Raw genomic sequence first — 26,564 nt, 5'->3', positions numbered from 1 at the left:
AGCGGCTTGCATTCGATAAGTATGCAGTACTATCGCAAGACCGCGTTTCCGTGAAAAGTCGGAGATAAAAATTCGCTAAACAAATTTGCGCAGCTTTGCCGGCGGCTTTACGTGTCGTGCGAAATGCTCTTTCTTTTTTTTTACACAGCCTTTTTTTTTCTCTGATTTTCGACGCGCATTTTTCAGCGATGTATGTATCGCTTTAAAAGCCGACGACTAATTTTCCTCTCTCCCCTCGAACAACAATTCCAAGTGGAATCCGCATCTCCGACGTATCGCGAAGCTCAATGATTAATTCAGGCCTCGGTGCGGCGAGCGAACGTGAATCAATATTCGACAACAGTAACAGCTGATCGCCAGACGAACAAAAATATCGCACGTACATACACCCAGCCGTCGATCGCAAATTCTAAGACGCACGCTGGCAACGAGCGCGAAAGCGAACAGAATCACGAGATTTGAAGACGTACGTGGAGTATCAGCGATAACGCAAAGGCGGACAAAAAGTGGAGCGGCTGCTAAGTGAGCGATATGTCGCTCCAGAAAAAAAAAAGAGAGACAGAGGAAAGGTAGAAGAGGAGCAGAAGCGCTCGAAAAGCGCCGTTCTCCAAAAACGCGTGCGTGGACACGCGACGGTGGGTGCGTGCATGCGTGCGTGCGTGTCGGGCAAGGTGTCTTCGGTCTCCGGACGACAGGTTACTGCTACTCACCACGTTTGATGCTGCAGCGTCAGCATAGCGGCGCTCTCGAGAGGAACAGAGACGCGCGCGATCCTCGCGCGAGGACGGCACCGCGAGGAGCAGCGTGCATTCAGGGTCCAGGGATCCCGGCTATCAATGATCTCAGACGACGATCTCGGTGCCTCGGGAAGCGGCTACGGCTGCGGTTACGACGACGACGACGACGACGGCAGCGGCGGTGGCGGTGGCGGTGGCGGCGGCGGCGGCGAACGCGCGTTCAAAGCGCATCCGGCATCTCTGCGACCTTCACGATCGCACTTGCATGTACGTGAATCCTACCGTAGGAGGGAATCAGGCGCGAGTCAGCGAGGCGCCGCCGCGCCGACGATGATACCCTCGCGCGTGCTGAGCCAAGAGTAAAAGAAGATACGATACGACGGGACGAACGTCGCTCATGCGCTCGATACGCCGTCGTTGCTCGCCTCGACACGACAATGCTCGCCACCCGACCGACCCCACGACGCGGGTCCCGCGACTTGCTCCGGCTAGCTCTGCCTCCGCTCCGCCACGCTCCGCTCTCGTCGATCTCTCCGCGTTCGTTCGAACGCATGCAACGGCCGCAACGAAGCAACGGCAGCGCTCGCCGCGCTACGGACTACGGACTGGAGGGGGGGAACGTATACACTTGTGTCTGGTGTCGTATACGAATGCGCAGCCTCCCCCTCCCCTCCTTCACAGTCGCCACGCAGCGCCACGACGACGATTGTTGAAAAGTATACACGTGGTCAATAATACCGTTTCACTTGAAGTTAGCTGAATTTATATTCCATGTAGCAGGAAGCCAGGTGGACTGCCAGGTGACTGTTTTGTAGCGTCAAGTGGACCGTAGCCTATTATTATTTTCGTACATAGAGAGAAAGTATTACTAAATTTTAATAAACTTTTTAATTAATTTTTTTTATTATTTTTTTAATTTTAAATTTTGTTTGAATACTTGCAATGAAATATTTATAAATGTAAATACGTAATATTTATTTAGTACAAGGACCACTAATAATTTAATTATCATTTTTTATTGAGTACATAGTAAATAAATAAATAAATGTAAGGAAACTCGTTACATTAATTAACATAGATAATTTGAAAAGTATAACAATTTTTTTTATCTAAAATAAAGGTAGAATTATTTGTATTCTAATAGTCTAGATAAAAATAAGATAAAATCATTTTTTCATCTAGATAAGTAAATTGTTTTATATAGATAATGAAAACACTGCATAGACAGAACGCAGCTAACTTCAAGTGAAGAAGCATTATTGACAACCTGTGTACGCGGTTTGTTGCCAGGTCGGTCTCCTCTCTGCGACAGTGCCCAAAAAACTTGTGCATTTGGACAAAACCAGTGAACGTACATACCATTGTATCGATGTCAGTTTGCGACATATCGCATGTTATCGCAGTATTTTTGTCTTGTGTCTAATTACCTATTATTACAGACCTGAGACTGGATTGATGTCAGCGTTCATACAACATTAATTCTTTCGTTCGAATAATTCTTTTTGAATCAAAGCGATAATCGTGTGTCTGCTATTTCGAGTTGAAATCCGAAATAAAATTTAAATTCTTATGCAGCTATTTTCACTATGATTATTTACCACGTGCTTTTGACAGTAAAATCTATTTTTCATCTGTCTGAAATATCGAAAAACACGTATTTTTTCTGACCAGCTTTAATAATTAAAATATAAGTATTTGTATAGTGAAATAATATTCGAAAATGGAAAATGATAATCCTGTTATATATGGGCTCGAATTCCAGGTATGAATATATAAATTATGAATTTTTTAATGAACCAAGTTTAAACAAACCTCCCTTTTATATAATTCATGCCATTGCTAAAAAATTGTCTACTATTTGCTATTTCTGTTTGTCTACTATTATATTTGTATTTACTATTAATTACTTTCTTTTTGATATTTTTTTGTCATTGTAGTAATGTTGATAAATTACAGAAAAATAAATATAAAAAATAAATATGTTTTATATTTCAGACTAGAGCATTGTCGGCTCAAACAGCCGAGACTGATATTGTAAGATTTTTGGTAGGAACGCAATCTTTAAAATTCAGCAATAATCAAGTTCACTTAGTGGAACTTAATGAGGAAACGGGAAACTTGAAGACACAAGTATTCCAGCATCCAATAGGAGAAATTTGGTCTTTACAAGCTTCCCCAACTGAGCCTGATGTATTTATCACATGTTACAATAGCTTGAGTGGTAAATCAACCTTACTGTCACATATTAAATTTCTTAGAGCAATGTCATTTTATCATATAAGCTAAAATCAATGAATTATGAATTTTTATTAATAATCATATTTTGTGGCGAATAAATCTTTTGATGTTTCAAAAAGATTTTTTTTTATTTTCTTAGAGGAAGGTACCTGCCAGATGAAAGGAGCAATCTGGAGATTTCCTGAAATAAAAGAGTACAATAACGATATTCTGCAACTCAATAAATTAGCTGATATTGACACGACTCCATATGGCACTGATCTTAAAACCATTGCCTATCACCCTATGGATAGCAAGAGAGCTGTATCAGTAGTAGACAATAATTTTGTCTTGTGGGATTTGACTGGAGGACCGCAGGTATCGATTTCTTCTTTTTTTATGTACAATCAAGGCTATTAACATTATCAAATTTATTATTTTTCAAACAGTTCTCTTGTAATCATTTCTCTATATTCAGGCTATGGTATCGGGCACTCTAGCAGCCAAGAATCAACCACGGTTTACGAATGGTAAATGGAATCCTCATAATGGTGCTAATCAGTTTGTAACCTTAAACGATAACAACGTACGCGGCTGGGATTTTAGAAGTCCAGCCGAAGCTGTTTGGTCTATTCTATCTGCACATTCTCAAATCATCAGGTAATGATAATGTAAAGATTGATTCTTGATAGAGTTGAATTTTTTATTCCTACTTACTTCATTGTGCAACTCGTTCCTCAGAGATTTAGATTTTAATGCAAATCGTCAGTATTTTCTATCCACCTGTGGTGACGATGGATATATGAAGTTCTGGGATATTCGATATCCTTCGGTACCAGTGCTGTCACGTATGGAGCACTCGCATTGGGTGTGGAACATAAGGATCAATCGTTTCCACGATCAGCTTGTTTTAACGTCTAGCAGCGATTCCAGAGTAATACTGTGCAGCATTGCGTCCATATCATCCGAACCGTTCGGACATATGGTTTCAGCTGAAGATGAGACTTTACAAAGCGAAGAATCTTGTGGGAAAAAAAAGTAGATAAATATATCATGAAGGATATATAACTTCTAAGCCAATTTACATGTAAAACACGTACAAATTTATGTTTTATGATGTTTTAGATTAGAGGACGGTCTGGTAGGAAGGTACGAGGAGCACGAAGACAGTGTGTACGCAGTGGAATGGTCATCTGCCGATCCCTGGACATTTGCGTCTCTTAGTTACGATGGTAGATTGGTTCTGAATAAAGTACCACGTAAATATAAATATCAGATACTTTTATGAAATTGCAAAACAAAATTGAAAAACAAAAAAGGTGGAATATTATTACTCTTTTATTATATGTATTTATATATTTATATGAATTTAATTTTATATCTTTGCATCATGATATGTAAAATATTAATTATATACATTACATACATAACAGGTATAAAATGGCATAAGATATAATTTTATAATTTTTATTAACAAATATATGTATATACATGTATATAGGACACAAATAAATATAAGATATATTAGAACTGTTGCGAGATTTTACTGGCTATGTTTCTCAATTGTCCATAAACCTTGGAGGGTGGGCTACCTAAAATTAAATTACATATCGCCCTACGAGCCAGTTGTATGTTCTGATAAGAACCCAGTATGTGTATCTTGGTATCAGCTAGCACAATCCTGGTTTTTGTAACATTCTCAATAGTAAACTTGGTTCTTCCACCTTTACCCGCCAATCTTCCAATTGCTCTAGACTGGTGATCACCTTTGAGTTGCTGTCTGACATCTTGTATCTCAAAGGATTCCACAAAGAGATCATCCAGACGTAACAGAGCTAGAGCGTCGTCCACCTCAAATCCGCAGATGAACGCTTTCACGAAGTCAGCTGCCTTTTGGAGATACGAGAGATCCGGAGTCTCTGGCGCCGTTCTGATCTCGACATTTCTAGTCTTAAGATTGAAACGTATTTGTAACTTTAGATGTTCGGTAACTGGCGTAAATATTTTCATCCAGTTTTCTTTCAGAGGCGAATATCTGTGAGCTGGTACTGGTATCTGTGGTAAAAAAATAATTTATTTAAAATTAAATTTAAACATAATATATATTTTTTATATCATACATGAAAGCAACTTTGATCAAACAATAAAAGTTACTTAAACCAACTCCAATTTGCTTTAAAGTGCTTTGTACACTTTTTTTCAAATAATAAAAAATTCATAATTCATGTTAAAACATTAAGGGCTTCATCTCTGATTAACTGAATCAGCCAATGAAATTTAAGAATAGCCAACTGCCAAATTTACAATTAATCATATTTTGTTTTCCTTATCTATTTTCTGTAAATTATAATTTAACTAGAATATTCTTTCTGATCTTGTTTTAATAACAAACTGTTTTATTTTTCATGTTGGCATAACTTTGATGATTGAGTTAACCACTGATTAAAGTTAATTGATGTAGCTCCAACTTTGAGAAATTTCCACAAGGAACAAATCGACACGCACAGAAGTTATTAATGTCTTTGTCTTTCACTAAATATCAAACAAAGACAGAATAACTTCTGTATGATTTGTGTACCCTGTTAGAAAGCTTTCCATATTTCGCAAAAAGATCTTTTATATAAAAATTGTCTTTTATGATTTCTCTTTATCGTTATATTTCATATGTATTACATTACCTTCCTTTGTTCTCCATTTTGTACATTCTTGGCTCTTTTTTTAGGTAAATGCTGGTGTACTTTTCCCTTTATTCCATTAATCTCAACCTAAAGAAAAAGAAAACTTTGAGAATTTTTTGACAGGAGACACAAATCAACGTAGGAGTCATTCCATCTCTTTGTCTCTTACTGAATATCAAACAAAGATAGAATGACTTCTGCATTGATAAATGTTTCTCGTTGGAAAGCTCCCTTTTATTACTTATTATAATAAACTTAAAATAGATATTTAATAGTATTCATTTAATCATCCAAAGCTGATATCAAAATTTGTAACACAGTCATTGACACACTGGGTCCATGAAAATTATATTCCAGACCTTTCCAGAACATTTCATAAACAGTAGTAGGAAAATCAAATTTATGTTAATTTCAGAAACCAAAATAACAGAATTTATATAAAAATAAACGAATGTTAAGTTAAATTTAGTAACAATAATTTGAAATGTATAATTTCACAGCGAGTTCAATAGATCCATCATCAGCTCCAAAAGATTAGATCTATGAAGGTATAACTTACATCCACGATTATTATACGATTAACAAAAAAATATCTAGAAGGACACGACGTCCACGAAAGGATTTTTTTTATGAAACATAATTAATCTTTGATTTAAAAAAGGTATTGACTCCAAATTTAAAACTTAATTCAACAAAATACCTCCATCGCGCAATCATCGTTGGCGTGACGTTTCGTGGACATTTTTATCTTCTCCTGAGGTTGATGCTGTTTTGCAGTGCTCATTTTTGCAAGAATAATTTGTTTTCTCTTGAATGCTAGACACACGTGGATCGGCAATGCCAAGATAAAATGGATCACGGAATGAATGGAAAAGTTCGCGGTAGAGCGCGCTGTAATAGATCATAAGTCTGTTCTTCTTTTCTGAATTTCATCCTTTCTTTTTTTTCTTCACATGTAAAAAAAATCATTGAAATCATGCGATTAATTTTCGTATACGAAAATGTCAAATAACCTATGGGAGAATATCATTGACCAATTCTATTGGCTATTCTGCCACTTTCATATACAAAAATATTATTCACATGTTTTTAAGAATAGAGCTCCAGAGAGAGAATTGATCAATCGCATTAATCAATTGGCAGAATTATTCAAATGCAATTGGTCAATTCTTTCTCTGTCCGAGATCTTGGACCCCGATTTCCAATATCATTGGCCGCATTCAGCGGATTCAATAGTCGAGTGAGCGCTTGTTATTGGTATATTCTTCTAGATCTAGATATCTGATTGGATAATCTAGAAAAATGTACCAATAACAGCAAACGCTCAAGGCGATTCTACCTCTTTTGCCGTCCGATGACACGATCGTTATATGCACGCATATTCGCGTATCGAAGTTCTGGCCAATTCCGCCGTTTTATTATGCATTTATTAGGCTGCGTTTAGATGGACTGATATTTTCCGCGTAACGCGTATCGCGTAACTAATGCATACTAAAAATTACGCGTAATTAAAAATTAAACGGAAAACGTAGAATGCTCAGAAGCGTTCTACGTTTTCCGTTTTTTCTTTTTAAAAAATTTATTGGTTACGCGATACGCGTTACGCGGAAAATATCAATTAATATATACCTTCATTTTCTTTTGGTTTGAAAATTCACTTTGCGCTCTACTCTGGCAGAAAGTTTTTTTCGGTTTTTTTTTTACGTCTATGCCACTATGGAAAAAGATTGCTCGCCTTAGCCAATATATTGGAAGATTCAATAGAAACAATTTTTTTTTAGATCATAACAATCGGTGAAATAATCAATAGCGAATTATTAGAAATTATTTTCGCAACTTCTTTCTTTTTTTTAGTGTAGTTATCACTGCTAGAATATATTTTTAATTGGTACCTGAATATGATGAGATTATAGATTAAGGCGAATAATTGTTTTCGTTAATAGAATAGCAAAAATCAAGACTGAACTCGTCGACCTCTCGATAACGTCTGGGGCCCTATTCTTGAAAACATGCGAATAACTTTCGTATAAGAAAGTAATAGAATAGGCAATGGAATTATTCGATGGTATTCTTCCATTGGCTATTTTGCCATTTTTATACACGAAAGTTATTCTCATGATTTCAAGAATAGAGGATTGTTATTCGCATGATTTCAAGAATAGAGAATATCCAATGATCATAACAGAATCCGTAGGTCGATCATCCACGTGAATAAAATTCTCATGATGCATATTTACATAGAAGACTTTTTCGTTTTGCAAAATCATTCTGTTTCGATATAGCAAAATAATTGTAAAAAAAGCTGATACGAGACGCAAAAATCTTATCAACAAGTTTTCTTCGCCTCTGATTAGACGTCAGCGTCCAGGGAAAATGGCTGACACAAATATAAGTATAATTTATAAGAACATAATTATTTTGAATAGGAATAAAAAGATTCAGACTGAAAAATTGCGATATCTCGAACGCAACTTAATTGCATACGAGGCATAAAAGATCCACTGATTTATACAGTTTTACACATTACGTGTTGTTTTTCCACACAACGTATATATACATATATATAAATTACAATTAAAAATAAAATATACGTAAGAAAATAAACATTAAATTTTTGTATTATATTGATAATTATATTAATAATTTTAACAAACAAATAACGATGCAAGAGACAGCTGCAAATCGTGATTGTGTCTGTAATTTTTATGTAATTATTTTTACGAGGGAACGAGATCTCTTGGAAATATTGATTAAACAAGCGCTGCACGAGTTGTGTAATCACACTTGATGATAAAAATAAAAATAACAATGTAAAATTATATGTAATTACCCGCGCGTGCGTTAGATAGTGTATAACGATTAGAATATAGAGAATCACCCGATGAAAATGGGAAATACAATACAAAACAAGCAAACGCATCTGGTTTTTTTTATAACACATTTTTCATTGTCTTATAAGTCTATGGTAATTAATAATTAATAACAAGAAAAAAACCTTCTTCAATGTGTCTACAATAATTATTAAAAGATACAATTAGCAAATTACTATATTGTGTATTCACTTTGTGTAATAATAGGTAATAATATAATTGTAATATTTTCTCCATATAATCATAGCGCGATATCTCTCACGTGCTCAATCGTTTCTACAAATATAATATATGGTATCTAATTCTTTATTTCATGTATATATATATTTATATATATATAGATTTATCCACTTGGATTATTATCAATCGTTTACTTCCTTTTTACTGCTATTTATATATCGTATAACCAAATACTAAAAATACAAATGTTTTGCATATAGCAGGTTTTAAAGTCATCAAACCGCAATTCCAATCTGGTGATCTTAAAACGCATATCCATATACATATTTTTTTGCGGCTTTGCCTACAAAATTAAGGAGCTCGTCACAAGCGCGCGCGACTATAATATTTATATTTATATGTATATTTATATAAACAGACGTAAAAGATCATTTGTTATCGGCATAGTTATTGTAGATTGCGCGTAGATGGTAGAGCATGTAGACTTATACACCGTTACACGAACCACAAGTATCGACACCAATTTATTTATTGAGCTTCTCACACGTACACCCGCTTCTTCAAAATTATTACCGATGACTGTGCCCGACAGTTACCCCATCATATCGTACTCGGCATATCTGATCTTTGGCGCATTGTTTGAACCACTTCCTCCTCCTTTACATTACACGCATACAAATGCGATTATTTGCGGCAGAGATACTTTAGAAGCTCCTTAATTATGCGAGCGCGCTAAATGTCCGCTTATACTTAAGATATATCTGTATTTACACAAAGAGCTTATTCTCTTGTTCATAATCTATACAATCAATATAAATGTAATATTCAATGATAAAATTGTAACATAATAATGCCTAGCCTATCTATCTAATGCGAAAGAGAATATTTTTTACATCGAAATTACAATTCTTCAATTACCTCCTGTAATATTCTGCAATTAAATTATTATATATTACACTCGTTCCTATTTGCGTTATAGGATACGGATGAAATCAAACGCGGGTAAAAATCCTGTACCCATCTCTTCATATTTTTTTTTATGTACAATCAGGTTGTGTAATTTCTCATCCGAGTAAAATAAGCTATTATATACAATATGTGATTCAGTGTATGTGTGTACGTGTCTGTATGTGTTTCTTGTCTCTACAACAGAAATAAATTCTAATAAACAAGCAATATTTTAACTAAATAATTTAAATTGATATTAAAAATAGGAATAAATTCAACGAAGCTACAACCCAAGAAGCAGTCTCGATCTCTCTTAAATTGTTTTGGTCATAGATCGATGAAATTTTTTCCTATTTTAAATATTATAATTTAAATTCAGTATTTAATCTTAGCGTGAAAAAAGCATTTCTATTAAAGAAGTGGTCGCCTGGTAGCCATCGAGCCTTTGGGGAAAAAAGTATCGGAAATTTTTTTTATGCATACATTACATAATTGAGCACTGCGCTTATCGTGTATTTTGTACATTCTATGTTTATAACAATCTTGTTACGACAATCTTTCTTTTTTTCTCTATTATGTAATTAATGTTTACTTGGTCTGTGACGAGAAATCGGAGATTTATGCAAAATCTATGCTTGGAAACAAGATTATCACTTTAATAATATTATAAATCAATTTAATCACTTTTAACGTATACACATTAGTATAATCCATAATTACAATCTTAGACAAATACTCTAAATAGAACGTATTTATCTGTAATGACGTGACACAGAAAATTGTCTACAGAACGTGTAACACACATGTAACACTTGCAGAAAATGAAAGAATATCTGCTAAGATAAATAATTATTGATAAATTATTATGTATATATAATTAGTAATTGTTAATTCACGTAATATTATTTGCTAAATAATATCCTAAATTTGATTTGTCGTATGAAAAGAAGGATGTCTATATCTGAACTGGATAAGAAATGCATAATTTTCATGAAAAATTTGAACAGTGCTACGTGATGACTACTGCAGGCTCAGCTAGAACTTTAAAGATTCTCAACTGTGTGTAAGTTATATTTATACAATATAAAACTAGATTATCTGTTCACAAAAACAATAATCGATATAAATCACATACATAGATTTACATTTGTATATACGTATGCACATATAATTCAATGTAGTTTTAAATTTGTATAAGAAGAGTTAGTATCTTAATTACATGAATGCGAGAGAATTAATTAATAATGATGACAGTTACGACTTCTTGCACAAGTTTAATTATTACTAATTTAATAAAAATTTAAACAGTTTCTATATATACAACGGGTGGTGCTTTTTTGTCTTTACAAGAAATTATTTACAAAATATATTCATTCATATATTACCTATATCAAATTAACATTTTTTTGTATTAATTAGTTTTCTTATAATAATTATTCTTATCATCTTCACATATACACGCGTGTCTTCCAACGTTCACTGTATTTATCATTTCATAAATAAAATAAATCCCTTTTCAAAAGTTCTATATCCCGGCCTCTGCAATATTATAACTCGAGACGAACCTCTTACTGAAAGACTATGTTTGCTAAGTCTGAAAAACGAAAAAATACTACAATAATTATAAACTTAATCGCTAAATTGCTGTGGTTAAAATATACATTCATCTCTGGAATATAATTATAAATGTGAAAAACGACTCTTTCACGTTCATCATTGTCCTTATACATCAATATGTAAATTTATTATTCTCGGTATTTAAGATGCAATTGTGGTATAATTGTCTAAGATCGGACAAATATTTCAAAATCATCTTTCGCATAGATAAGTACGAAAGCGTTACTGCTTTGTGTCTTGGCGTGGAGCTTCAGCATATGGCAGAAACTAATTCGTGCAAAAAATTTATATATCGTTATTTTATGTATATATGTATATATGTGCACTTTACCTACATGTATATACAGAAAACTTTTCATAACAAATAGAGATGACACACAATAAATAAATATGTATACACAAACAGAGACATCATCTAAACAGAGTCTATCAGCAAAGTCGTCAGAGAGTAGCAATCTAAGCTCCACCAGTTAACAAATTTGTCCACGGTAAATATGTATTTTATTTACGGCAGTAGTACAAATCGGATTCGCGTTTTAATGCCTTAAAAATTTGGACTTTCTTTTACCGTTTATTATTTTGTACTGATACAATGAACGAAAGAAATTATATGAGAGAAGATGATTCTCGAAACACATAAATATAATTTAGGTTTTTCTTAAATTTTCTTAAATCTCTATAAAGCTAGCTTTTCTTCCCTCTCTTACATCTAATAACGACGTTAGAAAATTGCACATCGAAGAATGAAATTTTAGTACTTGTCGATAGAATGAAACATTTGAGTGGTAAAAGAAAGTTACATACAATATCTCGGCAGTTTTGGGTTAGTTCAGTTACTTAGATTGTAGTGTGATGCATTGAGCAAGTCATATCTGAGTAACTAAACTTTGCTGTTTATAGGAGTACAGCATGAATGAGAACGCTAGACGGTGAAAAGATAACTATAGTAGATTGCTTTTAACTTGTTTTTCACACATACACACATGCTATTCTTAAACATTTAACGATGTAACAATTAATAATGGATGGTTCATTAAATGTACAAAACTTTTAAACAATATCCTTTTAAAACTTGCAACAATATAATCTTTACTTATGTTCTAGAAAAAAGAAACAAGACTAAAGAAAAAAAAGGTACAAAAAGAAAGAAGAGAAATGCGCTGACGCTATTCTTTTATGCATGACTAACTTAATATCGGCTGATGAAATGTTTTACAGCACGAGATGCTTTCACACCGTCCAGCACTTCTTTTTAATACAATACTCCCGGTACATATACAGCAACGTTGTGCGCTATAGTGTGACGCATACAATTTCACCAGGTGGGATCCAGCCACACGGCGATCAAATACCCGTTTACGTTGGATTTACAATCAGACAGATAGGCCTTGACGAGCGGTAGCTAATCACTGTCAAGGTCACTTCCCGAAGGTCATTTGTTTTCTCGGGATATTCGCCTCCGTTTCGCTTGCTCCGCCGTCTCCGCCGTTACTAAAACAATGTTTTCCCGCTGTACGAGGTGTTCTCAATTAAAATAGTATGCAAAACATATAACACTACAACATCTATGTCTCTCATTAATAATTAATATATCGAACTCTTCACTATATACATATTTGACATAATGGCATGCCAAAAATTTGGGAGAAAGGATTAAAAATTGGCGCAAATAGAATAGAAACTGCAAATTTGAATGAAACAGATCTTACATTAACAATAATACTAAGAGTAGACAGCATGCTTATCGACGATAAATTAATAATTGCAAATCTAGAGATTAGGTGCAGTCGTGTACCCTTTAGGTGAGTTATTCTAAAGAGTAAATCGACTACGTACCAGCACCACTACGAGTTTTCCTTCTGTTAATGTCGTCCGAGGATTTGGACGCGCCTCTAGTGTTGCTCGCTGGTGTAGCTAGAGGTGAAGCTGTATTCTGCCGTACAGACCTTCTCGTCGTTACTTCGCCCACGGATTCGTTGCTGGATACGGAAGTGCCTCGTAATCTCTCTTTTCCAACGCTAACTGCCGTCGCTGTCGTTGCCACGGTGGTGGTGGTGGTGGTGGTCGTCGTCGTCGTCATCGTCGTCGTCGTCGTCATCGTCGTCGTCGTTGTCGTCGTCGTCGTCGTCGTCGTCGTCGTCGTCGCCGCCGCCGCCGCCGCCGCCGCCGCGCTACCACCGCCGCCACCGCTGCCGCTGCCGCTGCCGCCGTAGTAGTAGTAGTAGTAGTCGCAGTTGTCGTGATTGTCGTGATCGTCGTTATCATCGGCATTGTTATTGTCGTCGTCGCAGTCATCGCCGTCGCTGTCGTCGTCAATGTCGTCACGGTTGCCGTATTCGGTTGCTTGGTGGTTAACAAACGGCTCTCTCTTTGCACTCTATTACTGGCATTGAAATTTGATATATTACTGGAAGTTATTTGACTGCCAGAAACAGCTGTGCTTAAATTCATTACTTTATAAGGTAACGAAAAGCTTATTCTACGGAATAGCAAAACTCTCAAATCTCTGAGATTAGATTTTCTTTTGTATTTTCCGGTCACCGTTAAAAAAATGCGTTCAATGTTGCTTACTTTTGATCTTTGGGCTTTGGGGAAGCAGCGGATGTTTCATCTGACAATCGTACCCTTGCTTTTCCTACAGACTCAATCAATGGTTCGTCATCAGACGAATCTACTTCTACCACAATGGGACCTAAAAATATAAAAACGCTTATATCACATATAAGTCTGGCCCGAGTATCGTAAATCAGACAAATCTGTGAGAGAGATAGGCGAATTTAGAATTAGAGGCACGCTAGAGCGAGATTGAGAGATAGCTGTGTGTTGAGTCTTAAAGTATTCGATAATCTTTAGATCTTTAATAATTTAAATTGCTGCATTTGCATAGTTAACGGCTGTATTATCACAAACTTATGTTCGCAATATAACGATTGATTCTCGATAAATTTTTGGCACGCCCTAATTTACGTACAAACAGCTTTGTTTTTGGCAGTCCTTGTAAATTGCTACAATACAAAGTCTATAATATATACAGGGTGTCCACCTACCGCATTAGCTGATAATGAGAAATTCCTTAATGAATTTCGGGATTTCCTTAACGAAAATTTGATGAAGGACTATTTTGTTCGTTACAATATATCTTTTTTTGTGATTTCATACACGCACGCACGCACGCACGCACACATACACACACACACACACACACATGCGCGCACGCACATATGCACACACATACATATATTCAGACACATATAAAAAGATTGAGTCATAATGTTTGAAACTTCGAAAAATCAAGTCAGTCATAAAATTTTCGCTATAAAGAGAAATTTTCATGCAACTTGAAATTTGTCAAAAAATCTGTCATTAATATTTGATGCGCTAATAGCTAAACAGCCTGTATATGTAGAAAAATATTGGATAAAAAGAAAGATATTTGGATAAAATGTGTAAAAAAAGACTCAACTACTACACACAGAGAAATAATAGCATGAAATAAACACCTTTTTTAGCCTTTGCCAATATGTTGAATCCCTTCTTTGATTGCTCTTCCTTGCCAGGTACTTGTTTCTTTATAGAACCAGTTTCTTCTACACCCATGCAAGCTTTAATAAGTTCTGCAGCATTCTCTGAGCATTTCCGTTTACCTGGTCTCGGCTGTGGATCGTCAGCTGTGCTCGATGCAACGGAACTCTCGCTCTCTTGCCTTTTCCGTTTCCCTATCTTTATTGTCGCGTTAGGAGACAGTTTTGATACTGCCAGTTTTGGACTTGCTTTCGCGTAGGGCGATATACTACGGCGCTCCTCTAATTTGTTAGGACCGTGAGGGCTGCTCTTCGGAGTCTTGGCGATATCCGGGCTGTTCAACTTCTGCGATCTGGTTCTCAACGATCTTTTCTCATTGTTGTCGTTCGGGATATCGATCAGCAGCTGTTCCAGCAATGATTTCGGTGGCCTTTTCACGTATTCCTCCGAACTGTTGGAATTCAGCCTCTCCACAAAATGTCCCTCATCGTTGTCCTCTATACATATGACGTCCTGTCGGCCTTCGAGCTCTTGCTTTCGCCTACGTTTACGCTTAAGGTGTTCCACGTCGCTGGAGTCCACTTCGGGATTCTGCGCCGCCGGACTCGGAGTCTCGTCCCGTTGCAGCACCACGGGATTGGAGTATGTGTACAAGGGTGGGGTGATTCTAATGGGCTGCGGATCCTCGCCGAGCGGTGACTGGATACCCGCGTTCAGATCGCTCGTATCGTTAACCATCTTCTTAACCAAATCATCCGTAACCTTTTGAAGATTCACAGAAGGCTCTTTGAGCGTGATTTGCTGGTGGCTTTGTACATTATACTTCTGGTTCTGTTCAGTGCACGTTTCTACTTTAACTGACGTTGCGTTCACTTGAACATTACTGGTTTTTGAGACCTCGAACCGATCAGTTTGCCTGGTGTCATCCACCTTTACGTTAATTTTAGATTCTACTTTGATTTCTGAATTGCAACTCTCACCGTTCGAGCAAGAATTATCTGCCGCCGCGTTAGCATTGTTCGCGACCGCACTATCGAGCTTTACAGTTTCAACTTTATTATAAGCAACATGATTTTGTATTATAGGCACACCATTATTATTATTATTATTATTGTTAATGTTATTATTATTCTGTCCGTGAGGTTCACCGCTTAGTCTAATTGCACTGTTACTTTCTACAACCGATTTCGTGCTGTCCTCGGCTACACTCTCAGCAGCTCTCGACTCCTCGTGCTTAGAGTTTGCCTTACCCTGATCGTTTTGGTTAACAGTACTCTCTAATTTAACGCTAGAACTGTCCTTATCGGAGAAGTCTTTCGCTTGCTGATGTGCACATTGCAATAAGTTATTATCACTATTCATACTGCTGGTTACAGACGCTGTCAGAACAGTCACTGTGCCCGTCACCAGGGGACTGGGCATACTTTTGTCATTATTCGCAGTGTCTAAACTAGCAACCAAATCACTACATCCACCACCAGTTCTCGGAACTGTCGACGACAACGATTTCTCGCTAGACACATTCTTCGCGTCGTGTTCACTGGAGTTTGATATATTGCGATTCAACTGATTCTCAAAATAACTCGTTACGGACACAGGACTTAACCTTTGTGGGCCACTGGACTTGAGAAGTTCCGAATGGGAATTTGAACACATATCACTACTACTAGTTGAGGAAGGCACGTTCTTATTGGTGGTTGATAGGGAGGGTTCTCCCTGTATTACATTCTTGGTGCTGCTTTGCGTCACCGATTCGGTCGCCGATGCCGGCCTGTGCAGAGGAGACTCTCCTTGATTCGGCGATTTTTCCGAAAGAGCGTCCATCGACTCGATGCCCGAATCCTCGCCGCCGCCGCTGCTACCGACTCTCTCGATATTTGCGTCAACGCCGATACCAATCGGTACTGCTGTATTCTCGAGCAACTTCTGCTTGACTTTCGCCTCGGTCACGTTTATCTCGCCGATGGGTAAGATCGGCTTGTTCGCTGGTACGTCAATACTCTGCGACCTGGGGACTTGATCTACCGAGTTGCCGATCACCGAGCCTGGCGTGGTCTTCAGCAGACTGATCCTCTGTGACGCGCTGTCTATCTTGCTTTCCATCGACGGTTTGTCAACCTGCTTAACATGGTTTTGAATAGTCTTCTTATGAATGAAGCTCAACTGCTCGACCGTTTTGCTGTGCCTGTTTATAACGGAATTCGCCTCGCTTTTGGCGATCATATGATTCTTTAGCTTCTGACCCATGTTCTGACTTTTAACAGTGGCGATATAATTCTCCATGTCGGATTTATTCTTAACAGAGAGCACCCTGGTCACAGATGGCTGAGAATTCTTCGTCGTAGTCTCTATGAGCACAGGTATCTTGGTCTCGGGATTGTTTGATGAAGTTCTGGTGTCACCCTGTTGTACCGACAAATTTGTCGATTTTAATCCGGAATCACTCTCGAAGGACAGACTGGCGTTTGCTTTTATATTCGGTACCGTATTAGCAGAACTTTCAGAAGCTACCTTCTGGCTGTTAAAATGTGTGACTTCTGTATTTGGAGATTCTGTAACATACAAGTTTTTATTTAGAATGTAACGCACATGAATATTGATATAAAAAAATATAATTATATATATAATTTATATTTTCATTTAACTATGGTTGCTTTCCTTTTATTGAACACAGTCTATACAAGCATTATTCTATCCTTTTTTTAATATTCAATGAGTAACAAGGTAGAACGATGCTTATGTCGACTGTGTTGACTAAAAGAAAAGCAGCCTATATTTTTATATCGCTAATTATTATATTATTTAAGAATAATATAATTTGCAATAAAAAAAATTATATTTACCTCCTAAATGCAGATCTTTTTCATCCATTAAGCTTAATCGCCTTCTCTTGTCTTGGGTTATTAAGTCTTTCTTCACGCCATTAAGCTCCGTTATTTTAGGAGCAACATTGCTTAATGAATTACTTTTCTCAACGGCTGATTTACTGATGTCGCTATCACTCGTTCTTCGCATTTCGCCAACTTTCTTGATTGTATTAAAGTCACTTCCAGTTAAAAGTGAATCCGGTTTTCTTATTGTATGAGTTATATCGCCCTTGTAACCGAGCTTCCTCCATTTCGCTTGATTATCTAAAATTCGACCTCCAGACAGCAGATTTTGTTCCCGATGTAATCCATCTCCAGATTCTGATTTCTTTTTAGAATCCCTTCTCTTTGTTTTACCTGTAATATAATCATTATATATGAGCGCATATATATATATATATATATATATATATATATATATATATATATATATATATATATATATATATATATATATATATATATATAAATAACTAGCAAACGTATTTGTGTAACTATTGAATAAAATTTCTCACCTCCTCCTATTTTATGTTCCTGCATGTGGTTCTGTGCATCGAGATCCACTTGAGTCTTCGTTAAAGCTTGTGGAGTATTTAAAGGTTGATTCGCGATCGCAGATTTATGCTTCGAAGGAGACGGTATTCTACTGTTCAACGGTATATCGTCCATATCGCTATTTTTACTCGAACTTGGTTTGGTAGTGGTACCAGTTTGCAATCGCATGGTGTCCACGGGTAGTTCTTGTTTTAAGGCATTCGATTTGGCTGCAGCAGTTTGTAACATGTTATTACCGACTTTACAAATGGCATTGTTTATCGTGGAAGTAGACAAAGGTAATTTCGATGCAGAGGAAGTGCCGATAATCATGTTCAATGATTTCTTCTGCAACAACTTGTTCCCATCGATGCACTCCTTCATCTTCTTCAATTTACCTCTCCTCTTAATCGCATCACCTTCACTCTCTTTTAGAGATTTTTTAACTTTTTCTCTTTGTACTACTGAAGCGTTACGTCCTCTTAAAGAAATGTGTAACGGAGGCACTCGCAGCGGTTCGTCACCGGTCCCCGTATTCGGGACACCACCGGCAAACATTTTATTCACGGACTTGTCAGCTTTCCGCATAGGCGGCGTATTCACGAAAGAAACGTCAACCTTATATGCCGGTGTAACCGGCTCCGATTTTTCCAATTTCAATCGCAGTTTGATTTTCTCTCCCGGCATCGGGCTATGCGCGGTCTCCCTACTGGATTTTATTCTACTGTGTTTCAAGCTTCCTTCGCTGGCCGTGGACTTCGCCGTTGTTTCGGAATCGGACTGATCCGTGTTCGTCGTCGTGTCGTTTCTTCTTGAAAAATTGCTGTCCGCATCATCGTCGGAGAATATCGAGTTTGATCTGTCGTTTGACGGAGACGGAAAGGAGAAGAAATCATCTTGATTATCCACTGCACTCTCTGGCTCTGAATCTGAACTTTCACTGGGCATTGGCTCTAAGTGTCCTGTCAAAGGATTGATCAGAAACTGTCGTATCTTTCCGGTTGAGGTGTACTCCGGTTCCGGTTCCGGGGCTTCCTCTTCCAGTTTCGGAGAGTCGGAAGTCTCAGTCTTGTTGACAGGCGGAGCAACGCTAGTAGTAGAATTATTTATACGAGAGCCACATTGAGGAAAGGCACCTGAAACCTGATTCGAGACTGACAGACGTGTGGTGTTGACTTGAGCACCTTGTGGAATAGAATTGCTTTGTGCGTTCCACGTGGTCCCATTAGCATTGCTCGTTGCAGGAGATTGGTAATTTCTGCTAAGAATATTCTGGCTCTGTCCGTAACGAAAATCAGTAGTCGCGCTGGTATCCGCATTGATATTCTTCACCTGATTGTGATGCAGCTGCTGTTGTACATTGAGAGCCTGATTCTGTTGACTTAAATGCGTTTGTTGCGGTACTGGTTGCCTCGGATAAGGCGGCGGAGTTTGTTGACGTTGACTGTTTAAGTAACCTAGCCGTTGTTGTGAGACATTTAAGCCTACCGCCGAATATTGTATCAGTTGTTGATGTTGTTGCTGCAATATTGACTGACTGATGAGAGACGCAGTTTGCAACGATGCAGCGTTTGTATTCTGTTGTTGAAGCAAAGTTGACTGTGCCGCTGGAACTTGCGAGACAATTTGTTGTTGATTTAATTGCGTTGATTGCGGCTGCGTAAGGAGCTGTTGTTGTTGCTGTTGTTGTTGTTGTTGAATCAACAACTGCCGTTGTTGCAACTGTGTTCTGATCTGCTGTCCATTCACTGGATGCCTGGCGGAGAGTTGATTCTGCATTTGGACCTGCGAAGTTCGATGAGCCAAATCGTGCCTAATGGGAAACTTTTGCTGCGTTTGTACTTGATTGTGTAAAACTGTCGCTTGCTGCTGCTGCTGCTGCTTCTGCTGCATCGGCCCACTAGCCGGCACCGTTTGATGCACCGCTTGCGGCGGCATCATATTTTGTCCAGCTCCAGCACCGATTACCGCGGTATGTTGCTGCGGCGGAAGCGTCGACGGTTGATTAACGTTGACAGTTGCGAATGCCGATGACGTAGAAGTCTGAGGCAAATCGGGAATAACTGGTGGCGTCGTCGTCGCCGTTCCTCCGGTCGAGTCTTCGCTTCTCAAGGTATCCAAATTTGGTGGCGATTCGCTGGGCGATGGGAGATCTTTCCTTCTAACCGTAGGTTTCTTGGTGGGTCTCATGCGATTGGTAAGTCCGGGATTATCGATAACAGCCGGTGGTAACATCTTCTGACCGGGTATGACGTTGTTTGCGTGCGTACCAGCATCGTTTTGTAAAAGATTCACGAGCAACGGACTGGACAAGGCGACCTGATTCCCACTACCGTTCGAACTTCCTGCCAAATTGGTACTGTTGTTGTTTGGTGACAGACTAGATGTTGTAGCAATCGTCGTGGGCTGCTTGTACTGATTCGTTAATTGTCCAACAGTAACGACCGGCTGCGTTGTCGTGTGACCGGTCGTCAATGCCGTAACTGTCGCCAAATTCTCTTGAGATGGATATGGGGGTGGTGGTTGCGCGTGGTGCTTGAACTGCACCGTATTCTTTATTGTTGTGGATTGCGATTCGCGGCTGTGTATCGCTTGGGCAGCATGTGTCATACTAGCAAATGGGAAAGGACCGTTGTAATTGTTCCTGGGCGATGCACTGGGATTAATCACTTGCTGGTTTCCAGAAACGCCAGCGTTACCCGCCGACGTAGACTGTGCCGATTTCGCGAGAAACGGTGGAATAGGATCACAGTCTGTGGGAGCGACTACATTCGGAGAACGAAACTGAGGAGCTTTTTCTGATGATGTTCCTAAAACACGAAAAATTTATATTACATAATTTAATTCGCTGTATTTAATTTTTTATTTTCACTTATAATCCATAAGAACTTACCAGCTGCTATTATCTGAGCGACGTTATGTAATGTTGATGAAATGCTGGTGGCATTGCTGGGCCCAGGTAAAGCTGTCGAAGGATTACTGTCAGCAGCAGCTGTATTACTAGTAGCATCTCCTTGTGATTTTGCTCCGCCATCTTGCGTAGTTCCAGAATGTAGCACAATTTCTTGCGCGTCTCCACCGAAACGACTGGCTATCCTTAAAGATATTACCTGCAACAAAGTAAACATTTACCACTTAATAATCATTCCTTATATAAGAATTTATATTTAAAAAATGATATTCAGACATTAGTGATAAATAAATCTGTAATCAAATGTTTAAAAATTAAAATTACCTGATCTCCTTCGACTTGTACTGAGAGTATGCCAAGTTGTGTAAGTGTTGGAGAACCCTGAGCTGCTAACTCTCGAAGCCGCAGAGCAGCTTCTCTGGGTATCGAAAATGTTACTCTGACAGAATTCCATGGTTCGATTTTATTTACCCTTAGACCATCACCTTTTTCTGTAAATTGTATATCATTTGTTTATTAATAATTATTGCGTGTTTAAATAAAAAATATTAATATTAATAATAATATACTATATGGGTAATTAGATTTGTTTTACCTTTGCAAAGCAAAGTATTGAGATGGTCAACAATGATTTCAAACTTTCGGGGAAATTCTGGATCTTTAAGATCACCTTCACAGGTTACCACCGTCTCAATCAGATCACCATCACTATCTGCCGCCATGACTGTAATATTCATTAGTAAAAATATTTTAATATCAGGCAAAAAATAGTTATCATAACAATAACAATAAATGCAGCAATAATAAACATAGTACAGTTTTTTCATTGAATTTTAGATGCTTGTAAAAGTTATGTTGAATACTAATAGTAATATAAAAATTTTATCTCCAATTTAAATAAAGTTGTAAAAAAGAAAGAGATTAAAAAAAGAAAGAGATTAAAAAAAGTGTTAGATAAAAGTTTAAAACACTTATTTTGCTTTCTTTATTAAAAAATGAAAGTATGTGTATTTTTAAATTAATTTCCTACAAACATAATTTTTGAAATAAATTTATTTAAATTCTAAAAAATGTTTTAATATTAATAAGATAATAAATCAATGATAAATCAATATTTGTAAATCATAATAAATCATTTCACATTTGCTTAATGTAACAAAAAAAGCACAATTGCAGAAATCACACAAGTAATGTTTACACAATAATAAAATACGTACCAATCACAAATCACATAACTACCCAGAGAGTGTAGAAACGCCTCGGGGTATTGCTCCAATATGTGTGTGATGATGAGATGTCGTGTGTCAGTCGTACACCGACAGCCCCAAATCACACCAGTACTACTAATCTTGTTTACTGTCAAACAAATTAAAAATTGGAATGAAACCACATGAAAGGCAAACATTAAATTGTATTGTTAACACTGAGCATATAAATAAGTTAATATGCATGCATATCAATAAATAGGTGTAACAAAAAAAAGATAATGATATTAGTTTACATCTGAAAGTCTTACAGTAGTAAAACTCCTCTTTTTATTGAAATATATATTTATGGAAAACACAGAGCAACAAAATTATACTCGAAAATACTATAAAAATAAAAAAAATTTCAATTAGATACATAAGTACAGATGCGTCAAGTATACAAAGCGTATAGCAAATTAAAAACAGTGCAAAATTTCTAACCTTATTTTTTTATGACAGTAATGACAAGGTACAAAAAGAAAAAAAATACATTTCTTGACAAATCATATGTTGGCCCATCTGTATATATGATATGTATCTACACAAATTAGTTTTCAATAACGTATGTAGTTAATGGTATTTCTTGGCTTGATTACAACTCTACAGGTTTCGTGAAGAAAAAAAGTTTTCAGAAGAGAATCATATATATCATGCAGAGATAATTAATCTAATGACAGCGGGAGAAGAAAAAAAGTTCCGTCGATCGGGAAAAGTCGTATTATTCGCTGTACAATCGATAGGAGGCTGGTCACTTCGCGAGAACAGCGCGAGGAAATGACAAAAACACACAGAGGGGAACACACACAGACACGTACGCACACGCGTATACAGGCGCATAAACAAAAAGTGAGGCCCGCTAGGCGTCACGAGGTTACAATTCGTGGTCGATTTCCGGGAGGCACGAGCAATTCTCGCGGGGAATCGACTCCGCGATCGACGCGTGGGACCGTCTCCGTCGGCCGTCGTCCTGGTTGGCGAGCGAGCGAGCGAGCAGGCGGGCGGGCATACATACACACGCGCCGCGTTACGCGCCCCGCGGTCACGGACGGTTCCTCCCCCTCCTTCCTCCACCCCCGGGGCCGTGCCCCGTCCACGCCGTCCGTGGCGAGCGGCAATTAAAATCCCCTGGTGCACGGGTGGCCGCGGGGGCACCGTGCGCGCAGCAACGTCGGGAAATAGGTTATAGAGCGCATTTTTACGGCCGGGCGCGTAGCGCGGACGGGCGCGTCGACGGGGAAACGGCGGTTACGCGGCGCGGGACGCGCGTCCCGACGCGCGTCGTAATGATTTTCGGCGAAATACGGCATCCAGACCGTCGGGATATCGGGGGCCACCATTTTGTCCGTCGGGGGAGGTGTACGTGAAGTGGGCTCAAGCATGCTCAAGATAGACCGTCAAAAGTCGGGGAATTATTTTTATTCCGGGGCCCCTCACATCTCTCGACGACGTGGACGTTATCGCGCGCGGGGCGCGATACGCGTCGGGCATCGACCGCGTACCCGCGGCCCGTTGACGGCGCGACACGGCCAGCGGGCCTCGCACCAGTCGCCGTGCAGCGCCGATTTGATACCGTATGAACACAGGAAAATTTCAACGTTACCCCATTTCTTTCCGACACTGTCCGGGATTTCACGCGTCCGTACAGCACGGAGGCACACCGCCCGGGCACTGGTCTTAACCTAAAACACACCGCGCGGGCCCTACTTCACTCTCGGCACACAGCGCGCGGCAGGGATCGCGAAAAAACTCGACATAATCGCTAATATAAAGAGACAAGTCATAAAACGCCATGAACAATAACAAGGTGCCGCCATTTGCAATGCGATCAACTGACATGCGCAAATCAATCGCGCGGGGCACGCTGGGTACTCGAGGGACGAGGCGCCATCTTGCCCTGCTCGTTTTATGCGAGGATCTACATACGCGTCGTCCCCTAACCTCCAATCGTTGCGTCGCTCCCGCTCCTCCGGTGGTCGAGAGGCGTCATCGAGGCTCCTGACCCTCGCTGTCGCTCTCACTCATTTATATCGATGCCCATGCAAATTCCTCTCCGCGCGGAATCGCGCCTCCCGATACCGCAAATTGTACCTTCTAACACTAGTTAGACAAAATATGTTTAAACCATCGATACCGTCGCAAAGCTGCAATTTAAATTAAATGATAAATTTGAATACTGAATATGCATCGTTACACATAGCGGACGTGTAATCAGATTGAAAAATGCATAAATGCAGCAAAAAATCATATTTACTCATGAAAAACGAATGCAAAGTCGATTATGTAATCACCAAAATGATTGATGATATACTCTTCGTAACTATTTTTACATTAAACACAGATACATATCAAAACGTAAATTTAATGATTAATCGAAACAAGATTATGCAGATTACCGCGCAGTCAGCAAGAAACTTAGCATACATAATAATACTATGTTAAATTTATTTATTATACATATAGGTATAACATGTAATCCCAAAGAGGATTAGCCTTTTTGACTCCTCAAGTTTCTGCTCTTCTATTATTTATACATAAGTCTATTTTTTTAAGTAGGATTGCATGAGACCAGCCTCGTTCATGATCTTTAACTGTTTCTCCGCGTCATAGGTTCTGCAAAACAATATAAAATGTAATACCAAAACCTTACTATCGTAAGATAATGATAATGTATAAGTGCAACAATCATAGGGAAGAGAGGAGATATTAAGTGACAGCTAAACGTTCATTATTGTACAATATTATTAATCAATTGGAAAGCTACAATGAGCTCGTTTTGCAATGGCAACATTTAGCAGAATATTTTGCAAGTGTTGGAACTTTTTATTAGGTTGATTAGGATTATATTTTTAAATTTAGAGGAATAATTCAATCAGAGCTAGAAAATTTCTAACAGTTATAAAATAAACATTCTGCTGAATGTAACCATTGTCTAGAGAAATATTGTACAATATTGTTGAACACCTGAAGGATGCTTTAAAATGGGATTGTATTAAATAACAGTAACATCTTAAACAAATCTGCCTGACGTACTTGTAAAAGTTGGCGTATCTCTGCTTCCTCTTATCAGTGACAAGTATCTTGTACGAGTATGCCGTAGCAAAGCTAATTATTAACACCCCTATAATATTCCTTCTAATTGACGTCGTGTGAAGGCCGCGAAGTTGTGGTTTCTCTATGGTAGACATCTGAAATTTTTGCAAAACTGTTGTTACAATATAAGAAAAAGAGCTTGATTTGTTCATCCAGGGAACTGCTGCTAATTGAAATGTCTAATCAGACCAGTTTTAGATTTAACAGTATAATGTCAAGATCTTAAAGCTGTCAAGTAACAAGCTGTCATGCTATTTAATTTCTCCAAATAGGTTACTTGTGAGCAAATATTTGTCTAGACATTTTGTCCAACTGTTGTCCAATAATTTTTGTTTAAATAAATTTGCAAAATATGCTATTTAATACTTTAGTTATTTTCGAGAATCTGTTTACAGCAGACAAATGTCAGTCACAAATCTCTGATAGAAATATATTTGTACAATTCAATTGATACGCGAGGTTCTATGATACACGAGATGTATATTATATAACGTTTTCAATAACGTATACTTAGCGACTCGCTTCTTTCACGAAGGTACTTTAGATAGATCGTAAGTTAAAGACAATTTTGTCGAAGGAATATATCTTGCCTTGAACGATCTCGGTCGTATCTATCGTTGTCAAAGCTAGACACAGTCAGGTCTACGAAGAATAGCGTGGAAATTATTAGACAGGTGTATCGACCGTCGACCACAATACTCGAGAAAAACAACGTTGAGTGCAGAGTTGCCAGTTGTGCCAATTTCAGCTCGCGAACAACCATTCCCCACTACAGCAACATCCCCTCCACAGCAAATCTGGCCAATTCAGTAACGTGACCAATGCCAGAGAGGAACCTGAGAAGCGTCATGCCGGCCTTTTTCTAAAATTCCCGGCGCACTAACGACGCACATCCATTTAGGTCGAAATATGAACTAAAATTACATCCATTTTGCGACACCGTCGATAAAAATGGTTCAAGTCTGTGCTAAAATCATGTAGTGGGGGTACTCTTATTTTAGCTCAGACTTGAACCATTTTTATCGACAGTGTCGCAAAATGGATGTGTGTGGTTAGTACGCCGGGAATTTCAGCGTTATAAAAAAAAGGCCGGCATGGCGCCTCTCAGGTTCCTCTCTGCCAATGCATATCTCGCTGTGAGAGAGT

At 38.1% G+C, this 26,564-nt stretch overlaps 5 protein-coding genes across 11 annotated transcripts in view; 1 reads left to right on the top strand and 4 right to left on the bottom strand.

Annotated features, from left to right (window-relative positions):
- The window catches only part of LOC105200765, a 29,444-nt gene extending 28,211 nt beyond the window's left edge, over positions 1–1,233 (bottom strand). The window contains exon 1 of the mRNA XM_011168471.3: positions 711–1,233. The gene's annotated coding sequence lies outside the window, so the exon portion shown is untranslated. The remainder of the gene's footprint in view (positions 1–710) is intronic.
- Positions 1,234–1,416: 183 nt separating this feature from the next.
- Positions 1,417–4,484, top strand: LOC105200767 (EARP-interacting protein homolog). Of its 2 annotated transcripts, XM_039459709.1 has the most exons (8): positions 1,417–1,537; positions 2,028–2,108; positions 2,177–2,499; positions 2,733–2,958; positions 3,115–3,332; positions 3,433–3,614; positions 3,696–3,992; positions 4,080–4,484. In XM_039459709.1, the coding sequence occupies exons 3-8, from the start codon at positions 2,458–2,460 to the stop codon at positions 4,240–4,242; spliced, it is 1,128 nt and encodes a 375-aa protein (XP_039315643.1). In that variant the 5' UTR covers positions 1,417–1,537; positions 2,028–2,108; positions 2,177–2,457; the 3' UTR covers positions 4,243–4,484. The 2 variants fall into 2 exon arrangements, with proteins under 2 accessions (XP_039315643.1, XP_039315644.1); XM_039459710.1 differs by lacking the exon at positions 1,417–1,537 and having other exon boundaries at positions 1,942–2,088.
- On the bottom strand, positions 4,408–6,524 carry LOC105200766 (RNA-binding protein pno1). Its single transcript, XM_011168473.2, has 3 exons — positions 6,333–6,524; positions 5,633–5,719; positions 4,408–5,009 (listed from the first exon to the last, which is right to left on the bottom strand). Exons 1-3 carry the CDS (start codon positions 6,414–6,416, stop codon positions 4,479–4,481), a joined length of 702 nt encoding a protein of 233 aa, XP_011166775.1. The 5' UTR covers positions 6,417–6,524; the 3' UTR covers positions 4,408–4,478.
- A 2,029-nt stretch (positions 6,525–8,553) lies between these two features.
- On the bottom strand, positions 8,554–24,161 carry LOC105200769 (putative mediator of RNA polymerase II transcription subunit 26). Of its 6 annotated transcripts, none has more exons than XR_005576723.1 (11): positions 23,929–24,161; positions 22,299–22,437; positions 21,677–21,805; positions 21,406–21,572; positions 21,064–21,280; positions 18,152–20,980; positions 17,613–17,993; positions 14,892–17,321; positions 13,819–13,939; positions 13,084–13,630; positions 8,554–12,738 (listed from the first exon to the last, which is right to left on the bottom strand). XR_005576723.1 is itself a non-coding variant. In XM_039459703.1 (10 exons), exons 3-10 carry the CDS (start codon positions 21,801–21,803, stop codon positions 13,342–13,344), a joined length of 6,705 nt encoding a protein of 2,234 aa, XP_039315637.1. In that variant the 5' UTR covers positions 21,804–21,805; positions 22,299–22,437; positions 23,929–24,160; the 3' UTR covers positions 8,554–13,341. The 6 variants fall into 6 exon arrangements, 4 of the variants coding, with proteins under 4 accessions (XP_039315637.1, XP_039315638.1, XP_025985870.2 ...); XR_005576722.1 differs by having other exon boundaries at positions 14,748–17,321; positions 23,929–24,160; XM_039459703.1 differs by having other exon boundaries at positions 8,554–13,630; positions 14,748–17,321; positions 23,929–24,160.
- A 589-nt stretch (positions 24,162–24,750) lies between these two features.
- LOC105200770 (cytochrome c oxidase subunit 6C) lies at positions 24,751–26,228 on the bottom strand. Its single transcript, XM_011168479.3, has 3 exons — positions 26,009–26,228; positions 25,359–25,513; positions 24,751–24,938 (listed from the first exon to the last, which is right to left on the bottom strand). Exons 2-3 carry the CDS (start codon positions 25,511–25,513, stop codon positions 24,866–24,868), a joined length of 228 nt encoding a protein of 75 aa, XP_011166781.1. The 5' UTR covers positions 26,009–26,228; the 3' UTR covers positions 24,751–24,865.
- Between the last annotated feature and the right edge of the window lie 336 nt (positions 26,229–26,564).

Source organism: Solenopsis invicta, chromosome 2, assembly GCF_016802725.1.
Source record: "Solenopsis invicta isolate M01_SB chromosome 2, UNIL_Sinv_3.0, whole genome shotgun sequence".
Lineage (NCBI taxonomy): Eukaryota > Metazoa > Arthropoda > Insecta > Hymenoptera > Formicidae > Solenopsis > Solenopsis invicta.
Note: the sequence above shows the minus strand (reverse complement) of the source record. Positions and strands in the feature narration are given on the sequence as shown.

Coding starts and splice junctions, on each gene's coding strand:
- LOC105200766 (XM_011168473.2), bottom strand. CDS start 6,416: ATGAGCACTGCAAAACAGCATCAACCTCAGGAGAAGATAAAAATGTCC. Junction 5,720..6,332: donor ACGATGATTGCGCGATGGAG/GTATTTTGTTGA, acceptor CTTTTTCTTTAG/GTTGAGATTAATGGAATAAA. Junction 5,010..5,632: donor AAAATGGAGAACAAAGGAAG/GTAATGTAATAC, acceptor TTTTTACCACAG/ATACCAGTACCAGCTCACAG.
- LOC105200767 (XM_039459709.1), top strand. CDS start 2,458: ATGGAAAATGATAATCCTGTTATATATGGGCTCGAATTCCAG. Junction 2,959..3,114: donor ATGTTACAATAGCTTGAGTG/GTAAATCAACCT, acceptor TTATTTTCTTAG/AGGAAGGTACCTGCCAGATG. Junction 3,333..3,432: donor ATTTGACTGGAGGACCGCAG/GTATCGATTTCT, acceptor CTCTATATTCAG/GCTATGGTATCGGGCACTCT.
- LOC105200770 (XM_011168479.3), bottom strand. CDS start 25,513: ATGTCTACCATAGAGAAACCACAACTTCGCGGCCTTCACACGACGTCA. Junction 24,939..25,358: donor AGATACGCCAACTTTTACAA/GTACGTCAGGCA, acceptor ATTGTTTTGCAG/AACCTATGACGCGGAGAAAC.
- LOC105200769 (XM_039459703.1), bottom strand. CDS start 21,803: ATGGCGGCAGATAGTGATGGTGATCTGATTGAGACGGTGGTAACCTGT. Junction 17,994..18,151: donor GGAACATAAAATAGGAGGAG/GTGAGAAATTTT, acceptor ATTATATTACAG/GTAAAACAAAGAGAAGGGAT. Junction 13,631..13,818: donor CCAAAGCCCAAAGATCAAAA/GTAAGCAACATT, acceptor TTTCAATGCCAG/TAATAGAGTGCAAAGAGAGA.